The 13,064-nt window shown below is 45.8% G+C and overlaps 1 protein-coding gene across 3 annotated transcripts in view; it reads left to right on the forward strand.

Annotated features, from left to right (window-relative positions):
* The window catches only part of LOC139408848 (M-phase phosphoprotein 9-like), a 32,549-nt gene that overhangs the window by 3,189 nt on the left and 16,296 nt on the right, over positions 1-13,064 (forward strand). For all 3 annotated transcript variants that reach the window (XM_071153230.1, XM_071153232.1, XM_071153231.1), the window contains exons 5-8: positions 2,564-3,373; positions 3,672-3,744; positions 3,979-4,082; positions 4,281-4,400. In XM_071153230.1, the coding sequence (XP_071009331.1) occupies positions 2,564-3,373; positions 3,672-3,744; positions 3,979-4,082; positions 4,281-4,400 (1,107 nt within the window). The remainder of the gene's footprint in view (positions 1-2,563; positions 3,374-3,671; positions 3,745-3,978; positions 4,083-4,280; positions 4,401-13,064) is intronic.

The raw sequence follows: 13,064 nt of genomic DNA on the forward strand, positions 1-13,064 counted from the left end.
CCAGAGAGACATCAGGCATTGTAACATACTCTGGCTGTCTCGGAATATACTGTCCCCGTCCATACAGCCAGCTGGGTTCTCAGTACATCGCGCAGACGGGAATAAAGAACTCTCCAGGAAGAAGAAAGGCGGGGGTGTATGTTTCACGATTAGCTGCTCATCGTGTGATTGTGATAACACACAAACTCAAGTCCTTTTGTTCAGATGTCCTAGAATACCTCTCAATCAAATGCCGACTGTATTACCTCCAAAAATAATTATCTTCGGTTATAGTCACAGCCGAGTATATTCCCCCTCAAGCCGATACCAGGACGACCCTCAAAGAATTACACTGGACTTTATGCAACTGGAAACCACATATCTTGAGACTGCATTTATTGTATCTGGTGATTTTAACAAAAAAAAAATGGAGGAAAATGCAACCATAGTTCTACCAACACATTGACTGTAGTACTCGTTCTGGAAAATCATTGGACCGCTGCTACTCAACTTTTCGAAATGCCTACAAGGCCCTCCCCCGCTCTCGTTTCGACAAATCTGATCACTACTCCATTTTGCCCCTCCCTTCCTATAGGCAGAAACTCAAACAGGAAGTACCCGTGCTAAGGTCTATTCAACGATGGCCTGTCCAATCGGAATCCATGCTTCAAGATTATTTTTATCGCGCGGACTGGGATATGTTTCAGGTAGCCTCTTAGAGTAACATCATCGAATACACGGATACGGTGACTGAGTTCATCAGGAAGTGTATAGGATATGTTTTACCCACTGTGACTATTAAAACCTACCCAAACCAGAAACCGTGGATAGATGGCAGCATTCACGCAAAACTGAAAGTGCGAACCACCACATTTAACCATGGCAAGGTGACTGGTTATATGGCCGAATACAAACAATGTAGTTATTCCCTCCGTAAGGCAAACAGGCAAAACGTCAGTACAGAGACGAAGGAGTCGCAATTCAACGGCTCAGACACAACGTATGTGGCAGTGTCTACAGACAATCACGAACTACAAACAGAAAACCAGCCATGTTGCAGACACTGACGTCTTGCTTCCGGACAAGCTAAACACCTTCTTCGCCCGCTTTGAGGATAACACAGTGCCACCGACGCGGCCCGCTACCAAGGACTGTGGGCTTTCCTTCTCCGTGGCCGACGTGAGTAAGACAGTTAGGTGCGTTAACCCTCGCAAGGCTGCTGGCCCAGACGGCGTCCCTAGGCGCATCCTTCGAGCATACGCAGACCAGCTGGCTGGAGTGTTTACAGACATACTCAATCTCTCGCTATCCCAGTCTGCTGTCCCCACTTGCTTCAAGATGTCTACCATTGGTCCTGTACCGAAGAAAGCAAAGGTGACTGAACTAAATTACTATCACCTCGTAGCACTCACTTCTGTCATCATGAAGTGCTTTGAGAGGCTAGTTAAGGATCATTTAACCTGACACCCTAGACCGACTTCAATTTGCTTACCGCCTCAATAGATCCACAGACCATGCAATCGCCATCGCACTTCACACTGCCCTATCCCACCTGGTCAAGAGGAATACCAGTGTAAAAATGCTGTTCATTGACTATAGTTCAGCATTCAACACCATAGTACCCTCCAAGCTTATCAGTAAGCTCGTGGCCCTGGGTCTGAACCCCGCCCTGTGTAACTGGGTCCTGGACTTCATGACGGGCCACAGACAGTGTGGTGAAGAAGCCTCAAACTCACGAGGCTGAAGAAATTTGGCTTGGTCCCTAAAACCCTCAACTTTTACAGATGCACAATTCAGAGCATCCTTTTGGGCTGTATCCCCGCCTGGTACGGCAACTGTACCTCCCGCAACCGCAGGGCTCTTCAGAGGGTGGTGCATCAGAGGCTGCCCAACGCATCACCGGTGGCAAACTACCTGCCCTCCAGGACACCTACAGCACCCGATGACACAGGAAGGCCAAAAAGATCATCAAGGACATCAACCACCCGAGCCACTGCCTGTTCACCCCGCTATCATCCAGAAGGCGAGGTCAATACAGATGCATCAAAGCTGGGACCGAGAGACTGAAAAACAGCTTCTAACTCATGGCCATCAGACTGTTAAATAGCCATCACTAGCCGGCTTCCACCCGGTTACGCAACCCTGCACCTTGGAGGCTGCTGCCCTGTATACATAGACTTGGAATCGCTGGCCACTTTAATAGTGGAACACTAGTCACTTCAATGTTTACCTACTGCTTTACACATCTCATATGTATATACTGTATTGTATTCTACTATATTTTAGTCAATGCCACTCCGACATTGCTCAATCTAATATATTTTAGTATTTCTTAATTCTATTTGTTTACTTTTATATTGGTGTGTATTGTTGTGAATTGTTAGATACTATTGGACTGTTGGAGCTAGGAACACAAGCATTTCGCTACACCCGCAATAACATTCGCTAAATATGTGTATGTGACCAAAAACATTTGATTTGACTATTGCCAAGTACAGCTCTGAACTATACATGGCCTGTTCTAGAATCCATAAAGATGCATGTTCTGATGCCTGTTTACACTGTGATTATTTTCCTCTTCCAGCTGATTCAGGATGAGATCAAAGCCTTGGTTCAGCTCCAGAACCGCCAGACCAGCACACAGACCCACAACAATTACCCATATACTGCTACCACCAACACACAGACACATCACGATTACCAATCTACGCTGTTTACTGTCACACAGACACACCCAGACTACTCCTCTTCCCCTGCTGTTGCCACCATCCACCCCTCACCCTCCACGGACCTTCCCAATGGGAACCCGCCTCTCTCTGCTCCCCCCACCTCCCTCTCTGTTCCACAACCCCTTCTGAGCTCCACCTTCCCTCTACCCCCACCCCCTCGGCCAGGGACGGTCACCCCAAGAGAGAGGTGGGCTGAGGGGGCAGGGACGGTGCTGAGCAGTGGGTATGGGACCCTGTCAGCCTGGGGGTCAGGGCTCGAGGGGACAAAGACTCCGGGGGGAGTAGAGGAGAGAGGCCGGGGGAAAGAGGAGCCTGGTTGGTCCCTTCACCTCCAGGACTACACAGAGACCATTCTGATTGGCCAGGAGGGTCAGAAGAGGAGTGCCTCGGCCAATGAGGTGGCTCCTAGAGACAATCCTAGTCCACCTGAGCAGCAGAGAACCTCTAGCCAATCGCTGACCTCCTGGGCTCAAAGACAGAGACGCAGCAAACCCAAGAAGAGCACAGCGGGGCAGGCCCAACCTCCCCTGGCTTCCCCCCCACCCCTCCAGGCCCCATTCCCGGGCCAGAGCGGCCCTCAGACCTCTTCCTCCCAGGATCAGCAGCCCAGCCCCAGGCAGAGCCCTAGAGACAGCCCCCTGGAGAACACTGACCTCCAGGACAAGGTACACCTAACTCCAGCCGACGCACCCGGTTCCTTTTGAATTTCTAGTAGCTGGATAAAATTATGTAAAACTATTTGGATTACTGGAGTCAGTAAAATGCGCAGCCGTTTTGTTATATCACCTTGTATTTTGTCTGTTTGTCACTGTATCTGCCCTGCTTTATATGCGTCACAGTCAGTTGAAACAGGATTCCTTGTGGGGAAGCATTTTGAAAAGGAAACAGTAAAACACTGGAGTTAGCTTTGGGTCTCATTCTCTCTCCTTCTCCTATGTTCATTTCTCTTCTCTCTGTTTTCAGCATAGGTCGGCTGCTACCTTCACCAACTCCTTTCCTCTGAGGAGAAGTGACAGCCTCATGTCTGAGGCCTCAGGTAACCACACACACACACACAAACACAGGCCTCTTTGTATCCGCTCTAAACATTGGCCTACATCCTGCGCGGTCTTGTCACCTTGTTGAATAACACTGTTGCCTTTGCTTGAGCAGCAGTTCTGAAATGCGGTCAAAGCAATAATACTAAGTGCTTGTAGTAACATAGTTATAAAGCAGTCTAGTATAGAGGTTGTTAAAATGTAGTGATACGTGTCTGCTTCTTGTCCTTCAGGTCTGACGTACTGGCGCCTGGATGAGAGTGAGCTCTACCGCCCTCTACCTGACAGTTTCGACAGTGGAGCCTACCTGCTGCTGCAGGAGGCCTCTATCAGTCTGGTAGGTGAAGGTCAAAAGGACAACCCAAACTTGTTCCACCTTAAATACAGTGTTTGTTTTCATTGTGCTGAAAAAGTTAGTCTCTTCTTAGGGAAATCCCACACGTTTTCAGACCTCAATCCCAAGTAAACGAAAACAAATGACACCACCTCCCTCCGTTGTATTAGTTTGTTGTGCGTCTCTCTCTGTGTCTCCCAGACCTCTCCAGAGGACCAGAAGCGGTCTCTCAGAGAGATCTACCACAGCAAGCAGAGAACTACTGAGTCTAAACACACTGACTGGGACCGCTCTCTCACCTGCAGCCCCACGTCAACACAGGTACACACACACACACACACACTAAGGTTGGGCGGTTCCAGATGTTCATACCGTTTCCGTACCATACCGGGGTATACTGTATTCAAATCAAATCAAATGTATTTATATAGCCCTTCGTACATCAGCTGATATCTCAAAGTGCTGTACAGAAACCCAGCCTAAAACCCCAAACAGCAAGCAATGCAGGTGTAGAAGCACGGTGGCTAGGAAAAACTCCATAGAAAGGCCAAAACCTAGGAAGAAACCTAGAGAGGAACCAGGCTATGTGGGGTGGCCAGTCCTCTTCTGGCTGTGCCGGGTGGAGATTATAACAGAACATGGCCAAGATGTTCAAATGTTCATAAATGACCAGCATGGTCGAATAATAATAAGGCAGAACAGATAAAAAAACTGGAGCAGCAGCACGGCCAGGTGGACTGGGGACAGCAAGGAGTCATCATGTCAGGTAGTCCTGGGGCATGGTCCTAGGGCTCAGGTCCTCCGAGAGAGAGAAAGAGAGAATTAGAGAATGCACACTTAGATTCACACAGGACACCGAATAGGACAGGAGAAGTACTCCAGATATAACAAACTGATCCTAGCCCCCCGACACAAACTACTGCAGCATAAATACTGGAGGCTGAGACAGGAGGGGTCAGGAGATACTGTGGCCCCATCCGAGGACACCCCCGGACAGGGCCAAACAGGAAGGATATAACCCCACCCACTTTGCCAAAGCACAGCCCCCACACCACTAGAGGGATATCTTCAACCACCAACTTACCATCCTGAGACAAGGCTGAGTATAGCCCACAAAGATCTCCGCCATGGCACAACCCAAGGGGGGGCGCCAACCCAGACAGGATGACCACATCAGTGAATCAACCCACTAAGGTGACGCACCCCTTCCAGGGACGGCATGAGAGAGCCCCAGTAAGCCAGTGACTCAGCCCCTGTAATAGGGTTAGAGGCAGAGAATCCCAGTGGAAAGAGGGGAACCGGCCAGGCAGAGACAGCAAGGGCGGTTCGTTGCTCCAGAGCCTTTCCGTTCACCTTCCCACTCCTGGGCCAGACTACACTCAATCATATGACCCACTGAAGAGATGAATCTTCAGTAAAGACTTAAAGGTTGAGACCGAGTCTGCGTCTCTCACATGGGTAGGCAGACCGTTCCATAAAAATGGTGCTCTATAGGAGAAAGCCCTGCCTCCAGCTGTTTGCTTAGAAATTCTAGGGACAATTAGGAGGCGTTTGCAGCCATCCACTTCCTTATGTCTGAAACACATGCTTCTAGCAAGGGCAATTTTGGGGCTTCACCATGTTTCATTGAAATGTACAGCTGTGTGTCATCCGCATAGCAGTGAAAGTTAACATTGTTTTCGAATAACATCCCCAAGAGGTAAAATATATAGTGAAAACAATAGTGGTCCTAAAACGGGACCTTGAGGAACACCGAAATTGACAGTTGATTTGTCAGAGGACAAACCATTCACAGAGACAAACTGATATCTTTCCGACAGATAAGATCTAAACCAGGCCAGAACTTGTCCGTGTAGACCAATTTGGGTTTCCAATCTCTCCAAAAGAATGTGGTGATCGATGGTATCAAAAGCAGCACTAAGGTCTAGGAGCACGAGGACAGATGCAGAGCCTCGGTCCGATGCCATTAAAATGTAATTTACCACCTTCACAAGTGCAGTCTCAGTCCTATGATGGGGTCTAAAACCAGACTGAAGCATTTTGTATACATTGTTTGTCTTCAGGAAGGCAGGGAGTTGCTGCGCAACAGCCTTTTCTAAAATTTTTGAGAGAAATGGAAGATTCGATATAGGCCGATAGTTTTTTATATTTTCTGGGTCAAGGTTTGGCTTTTTCAAGAGATGCTTTATTACTGCCACTTTTAGTGAGTTTGGTACACATCCGGTGGATAGAGAGCCGTTTATTATGTTCAACATAGGAGGGCCAAGCACAGGAAGCAGCTCTTTCAGTAGTTTAGTTGGAATAGGGTCCAGTATGCAGCTTGAAGGTTTAGAGGCCATGATTATTTTCATCATTGTGTCAAGAGATATAGTACTAAAACACTTGAGCATCTCTCTTGATCCTAGGTCCTGGCAGAGTTGTGCAGACTCAGGACAACTGAGCTTTGAAGGAATACGCAGATTTAGAGGAGTCCGTAATTTGCTTTCTAATAATCATAATCTTTTCCTCAAAGAAGTTCATGAATTTATCACTGCTAAAGTGAAAGCCATCCTCTCTTGGGGAATGCTGCTTTTTAGTTAGCTTTGCGACAGTATCAAAAAGGAATTTCGGATTGTTCTTATTTTCCTCAATTAAGTTAGAAAAATAGGATGATCGAGCAGCAGTAAGGGCTCTTCGGTACTGCACGGTACTGTCTTTCCAAGCTAGTCGGAAGACTTCCAGTTTGGTGTGGCGCCATTTCCGTTCCAATTTTCTGGAAGCTTGCTTCAGAGCTCGGGTATTTTCTGTGTACCAGGGAGCTAGTTTCTTATGAGAAATGTTTTTAGTTTTTAGGGGTGCAACTGCATCTAGGGTATTGCGCAAGGTTAAATTGAGTTCCTCAGTTAGGTGGTTAACTGATTTTTGTCCTCTGGCGTCCTTGGGTAGACAGAGGGAATCTGGAAGGACATCAATGAATCTTTGTGTTGTCTGTGAATTTATAGCACGACTTTTGATGTTCCTTGGTTGGGGTCTGAGCAGATTATTTGTTGCAAACGTAATAAAACGGTGGTCCGATAGTCCAGGATTATGAGGAAAATCATTAAGAGCCACACATTTATTCCATGGGACAAAACTAGGTCCAGAGTATGACTGTGACAGTGAGTGGGTCCAGAGACATGTTGGACAAAACCCACTGAGTCGATGATGGCTCCGAAAGCCTTTATGAGTGGGTCTGTGGACTTTTCCATGTGAATATTAAAGTCACCAAAGATTAGAATATTATCTGCTATGACTACAAGGTCCGATAGGAATTCAGGGAACTCAATGAGGAACACTGTATATGGCCCAGGAGGCCTGTAAACAGTAGCTATAAAAAGTGATTGAGTAGGCTGCATAGATTTCATGACTAGAAGCTCAAAAGACAAAAACATATTTTTTTTTTGTAAATTGAAATTTGCTATCGTAAATGTTAGCAACACCTCCGCCTTTGTGGGATGCACGGGGATATGCTCACTAGTGTAGCTAGGAGGTGAGGCCTCATTTAACACAGTAAATTCATCAGGCTTAAGCCATGTTTCAGTCAGGCCAATCACATCAAGTTTATGATCAGTGATTAGTTCATTGACTATAATTGCCTTTGAAGTAAGGGATCTAACATGAAGTAGCCCTATTTTGAGATGTGAGGTATCATGATCTCTCAATAATGACAGGAATGGAGGAGGTCTTTATCCTAGTGAGATTGCTAAGGCGAACACCGCCATGTTTAGTTTTGCCCAACCTAGGTCGAGGCACAGACACGGTCTCTGGTGATAGCTGAGCTGACTACACTGACTGTGCTAGTGGCAGACTCCACTATGCTGGCAGGCTGGCTAACAGCCTGCTGCCTGGCCTGCACCCTATTTCATTGTGGAGCTAGAGGAGTTAGAGCCCTGTCTATGTTGGTAGATAAGATGAGAGCACCCCTCCAGCTAGGATGGAGTCCGTCACTCCTCAGCAGGTCAGGCTTGGTCCTGTTTGTGGGTGAGTCCCAGAAAGAGGGCCAATTATCTACAAATTCTATCTTTTGGGAGGGGCAGAAAACAGTTTTCAACCAGCGATTGAGTTGTGAGACTCTGCTGTAGAGCTCATCACTCCCCCTAACTGGGAGGGGGCCAGAGACAATTACTCGATGCTTACACATCTTTCTAGCTGATTTACACGCAGAAGCTATGTTGGCTTGGTGATCTGACTGTTTCATCCTAACATCGTTGGTGCCGACGTGGATAACAATATTTCTATACTCTCTACACTCGCCAGTTTTAGCTTTAGCCAGCACCATCTTCAGATTAGCCTTAACGTCGGTAGCCCTGCCCCCTGGTAAACAGTGTATGATCGCTGGATGATTCGTTTTAAGTCTAATACTGCGGGTAATGGAGTCGCCAATTACTGGAGTTTTCAATTTGTCAGAGCTAATGGTGGGAAGCTTCGGTGTCTCAGACCCCGTAACGGGAGCAGTAGAGACCAGAGAAGACTCGGCCTCTAACTCCGACTCGCTGCTTAATGGGGAAAACCGGTTGAAAGTTTCTGTCGGCTGAATGAGCGACACCGGTTGAGCATTCCTGCATTTCCTTCCAGAAACCGCGAGAAAGTTGTCCGGCTGCGGGGACTGTGCCAGGGGATTTATACTACTATCTGTACTTACTGGTGGCACAGACGCTGTTTCATCCTTTCCTACACTGAAATTACCCTTGCCTAACGATTGCGTCTGAAGCTGGGCTTGTAGCACAGCTATCCTCGCCGGAAGGCGATCGTTCTCCTGTATATTATGAGTACAGCGACTGCAATTAGAAGGCATCATGTTAATGTTACTACTTAGCTTCGGCTGTTGGAGGTCCTGACGAAACGTGTCCAGATAAAGCGTCCGGAGTGAAAAAGTTGAGTGAAAAAAAACAAATGTATTACCAGAAGTGCACACAAGGGGTGCTATAAAAAAAGAATTGAGCTATCTTCTTGGTTACAGCAGAGACGTTCAAGCCCATCCTGGATCAAGATCCCTGTTGCCTAAATGGTTTTATGCTTCTAATTAAAAACATTTAATAAATAAGTGTGTGTGTGTATATATATATATATATATTTTTTTTCTTCTGAGTTACAGTTCATATAAGGAAATCAGTCAATTGAAATAAATTCATTACGCCCTATTCTATGGATTTTACATGACTGGGCAGGGGCTTAGGCATAGACTCACCCACTTGGGAGCCAGGCCCACTCAATGGAGATCCAGGCCCAGCCAATGAGAATAGATTTTTCCCTACAAAAGGGCTTTATTACAGACAGAAATACTCAGATGTGAGCTGGCGTGGTTACACGTATGGCCGGTTGGACATACTGCCAAATTCTCTAAAATAGTGTTTTTATGGTACATCAATGAACATTGAATTCTCTGGCAACAGCTGTGGTGGACATTCCTCCAGTCATCATGACAATTGCATACTCCGATTCAATGGGTGTGATGTGAGGGTAGGACTCCTCCACTTCAGACCAAGCAGCCTTCATGTTCGCAGCATTGTCTGTTACCAGTGCAATTACCTTCTGTGGTCCAAGGTCATTGACTGTCTTCAGCTCATCTGCAATGTAGAGACCGGTGTGTCTGTTGTCCCTTGTGTCTGTGCTCTTGTAGAATACTGGTTGAGGGGTGGAGATGTAGTTAATTATTCCTTGCACACGAAAATTCAACCACCCATCAGAGATGATTGCAATACAGTCTGGTTTCTCTATGATTTGCTTGACCTTCACTTGAGCTCTGAACTCTGCATCCAGCAAATGAGTAGATAAAGCATGTCTGGTTGGAGGGGTGTATGCTGGGTGAAGAACATTTCAGAAATATCTTCCAATACAATACACATTGCCTGTAAGCATCAGAGGTGAACCAGTTGCATACACAACTCGAGCAAGACATTCATCAGCATTTCTCTGACTACGTTGCTCCATTGAGTCAAAAAACGTATGATTCCGGGGCCTCCAGGGTGGCGCAGTGCTCTTAAGGCACTGCGGCGCAGTGCTCTTAAGGCACTGCATCGCAGTGCTAGCTGTACCACCAGAGACTCTGGGTTCGAGCCCAGGCTGCAGCCGTCCGCGACCGGGAGGTCCATGTGGCGACGCACAATTGGCCTAGCATCGTCCGGGTCAGGGAGGGTTTGGCCGGTAGAGATATCCTTGTCTCATCGCGCGCTAGTGACTCCTGTGGCGGGCCGGGCGCAGTGCACGCTGACCAGGTCGCTAGGTGTACGGTGTTTCCTCCGACTTGGTTGTGTTGTGTTTTGGAGGACGCATTGCTCTCGACCTTCGTCTCTCCCGAGCCCGTACGGGAGTTGTAGCGATGAGACAAGACAGTAACTACTAAGAAATTGGGGAGAAAAAGGGGGTAAAAAAAAGAATACAAAAAAAAGAATAACTTCTGATTCCAGGAGGACCATGAACTGTTGTCACAACCCAACCAATCCGCACTGCTTCTTAACACAGCGCGCATCCAACCCGGAAGCCAGCCGCACCAATGTGCATTATTTTTTATCTCAAATAGAAGTTGAGGGACTTTTGTCAGAGGTTGCTTGTTGTGAGCACTGAGGGAACTTTATGCACTTGGCCAGATGATTCTGCCTCTTTGTTGCATTCTTCACATATGATTTGGCACAGTATTTGCAAATGTACACAGCTTTTCCTTCTACATTAGCTGCAGTTAAATGTCTCCACACATCCAATGCTGCCCGTGGCATTTTCCTGTAAAGATGAGGGGAAAATAAAATACAATTTGATGTACAGATAAATAGTTAAGCAGTTAGATTAAACATCTCCTTTGTAAGATAAATGTTTTAAAGTGAAACATGTATGGACACAGGTGAATTAACACTCCTCAGTTAACCTCTCTAGGGTACGTGAGACGCTAACGTCCCACCTGACCAACATCCAGTGAATGTGCAGGGCGCCATATTCAAACAGAAATCTCATAATTAAAATTCCTCAAACATACATGTATTATACACCATTTTAAAGATAAACTTGTTGTTAATCACACCACAGTGTCCGGTTTCAAAAAGGCTTTACGACAAAAGCATACCATGCGATTATGTTAGGTCAGTACCTAGTCACAAAAAAACAGCCATTTTTCCAGCCAAAGAGAGGAGTCACCAAAAGCAGAAATAGAGAGAAAATTAATCACTAACCTTTGATGATCTACATCAGAATGCACTCCCAGGAATCCCAGTTCCACAATAAATATTAGTTTTGTTCGATAAAGTCCATAATTTATGTCCAAATACTTCCTTTTTGTTTGTGCATTTAGTACAGTAATTAAAATGCGCAGGCTAGGTCCAGACAAAGTCAAAAAAGTTATTACAGTACGTAGAAACATGTCAAACGATGTATATAATCAATCTTTAGGATGTTTTTATCATAAATCTTCAATAATATTTCAACCGGAGAACTCCTTTGTCTTTAGAAATGAAAGGGAACGGAGCTAACTCTCACGGGCGTGCGTCTGACTGAGCACATGGCCTTCTGGCAGACACATGACTCAATCAGCTCTCATTCTCTCCCACTTCACAGTAGAAGCCTGAAACAAGGTTCTAAATACGGTTGACATCTAGTGGAAGCCTTAGGAAGTGCAATATGACCCCACAGACACTGTATATTGGATAGGCTAAGACTTGAAAACCTACAAACCTCAGATTTCCCACTTCCTGGTTGTATTTTTTTCTCAGGCTTTTGCCTGCCATATGGGTTCTGTTATACTTCGACATCATTCAAACAGTTTTAGAAACTTCAGAGTGTTTTCTATCCAAATCTACTAATAATATGCATATCCTAGCATCTGGGCCTGAATAGCAGGCAGTTTACTCTGGGCACACTTTTTATCTGGATGTAAAAATATTGCCCCCTACCCCAAAGAAGTTAACAGGCTCAAGCAAGCTAAAACCCACATGGTAGCAAAAACTAACTAGCAGAAATTGTTAACAAGTTAGAAATGATTTAAACACACTTTCCTGTAGGCTAGTTAACAAAAGATCATGAATGTCATACAACATATATTCACCCCACCCAGTATTGTAATCAAAACTTACCAGAAAGCATGAAGTCCTTGGCCCAGACAGTGTAGTAGTGTGAGCTCAATAGCATTTCATTTAGTGTGCAAGATTTTAAGAATCAGCTGTACATGTCATGGAAAAATGCACTGTGCATGCAGAGGGTTGCAATTCCATTGATTTGGGAATAGTTTAACCAAATATGCCACAAGACCAAGAAATGCCTTATGTGTATCCCACAAAAAGGTTCACTGTTATAAGCTAACTTTTTAAAAATTAATTTAAGCAAAATTCCAGGACTTAATTTCTGGAAAAATTAAACATTTCACAGTGGGTGCGAGACACTGTGGCTTGTAGGCCTCTCCAGGTCTCGCACCCACTGTGCAATTTGGTGGAGAATGGGTGATGATCTGGGGGTGCTTCAGCAAGGCTGGAATCGGGAAGATTTGTCTTTGTGAAGGACGCATGAATCAAGCCACGTACAAGGTTGTCCTGGAAGAAAACTTGCTTCCTTCTGCTCTGACAATGTTCCCCAACTCTGAGGATTGGTTTTTCCAGCAGGACAATGCTCCATGCCACACAGCCAGGTGAATCAAGGTGTGGATGTAGGACCACCAGATCAAGACCCTGTCATGACCAGCCCAATCTCCAGACCTGAACCCCATTGAAAACCTCTGGAATGTGATCAAGAGGAAGATTGATAGTCACAAGCCATCAAACAAAGCTGAGCTGCTTGAATTTTTGCGCCAGCAGTGGCATAAAGTCACCCAACATCAATGTGAAAGACTGGTGGAGAGCATGCCAAGACGCATGAAAGATGTGATTGAAAATCAGGGTTATTCCTCCAGATATTGATTTCTGAATTCTTCCTAAGTTAAAACATTAGTATTGTGTTGTCTAAAAATTCATATGAACTTATTTTCTTTGCATTCTTCGAGGTCTGCATCTT

The sequence above is a fragment of the Oncorhynchus clarkii genome, chromosome 5 (assembly GCF_045791955.1).
Source record: "Oncorhynchus clarkii lewisi isolate Uvic-CL-2024 chromosome 5, UVic_Ocla_1.0, whole genome shotgun sequence".
Classification (NCBI taxonomy): domain Eukaryota; kingdom Metazoa; phylum Chordata; class Actinopteri; order Salmoniformes; family Salmonidae; genus Oncorhynchus; species Oncorhynchus clarkii.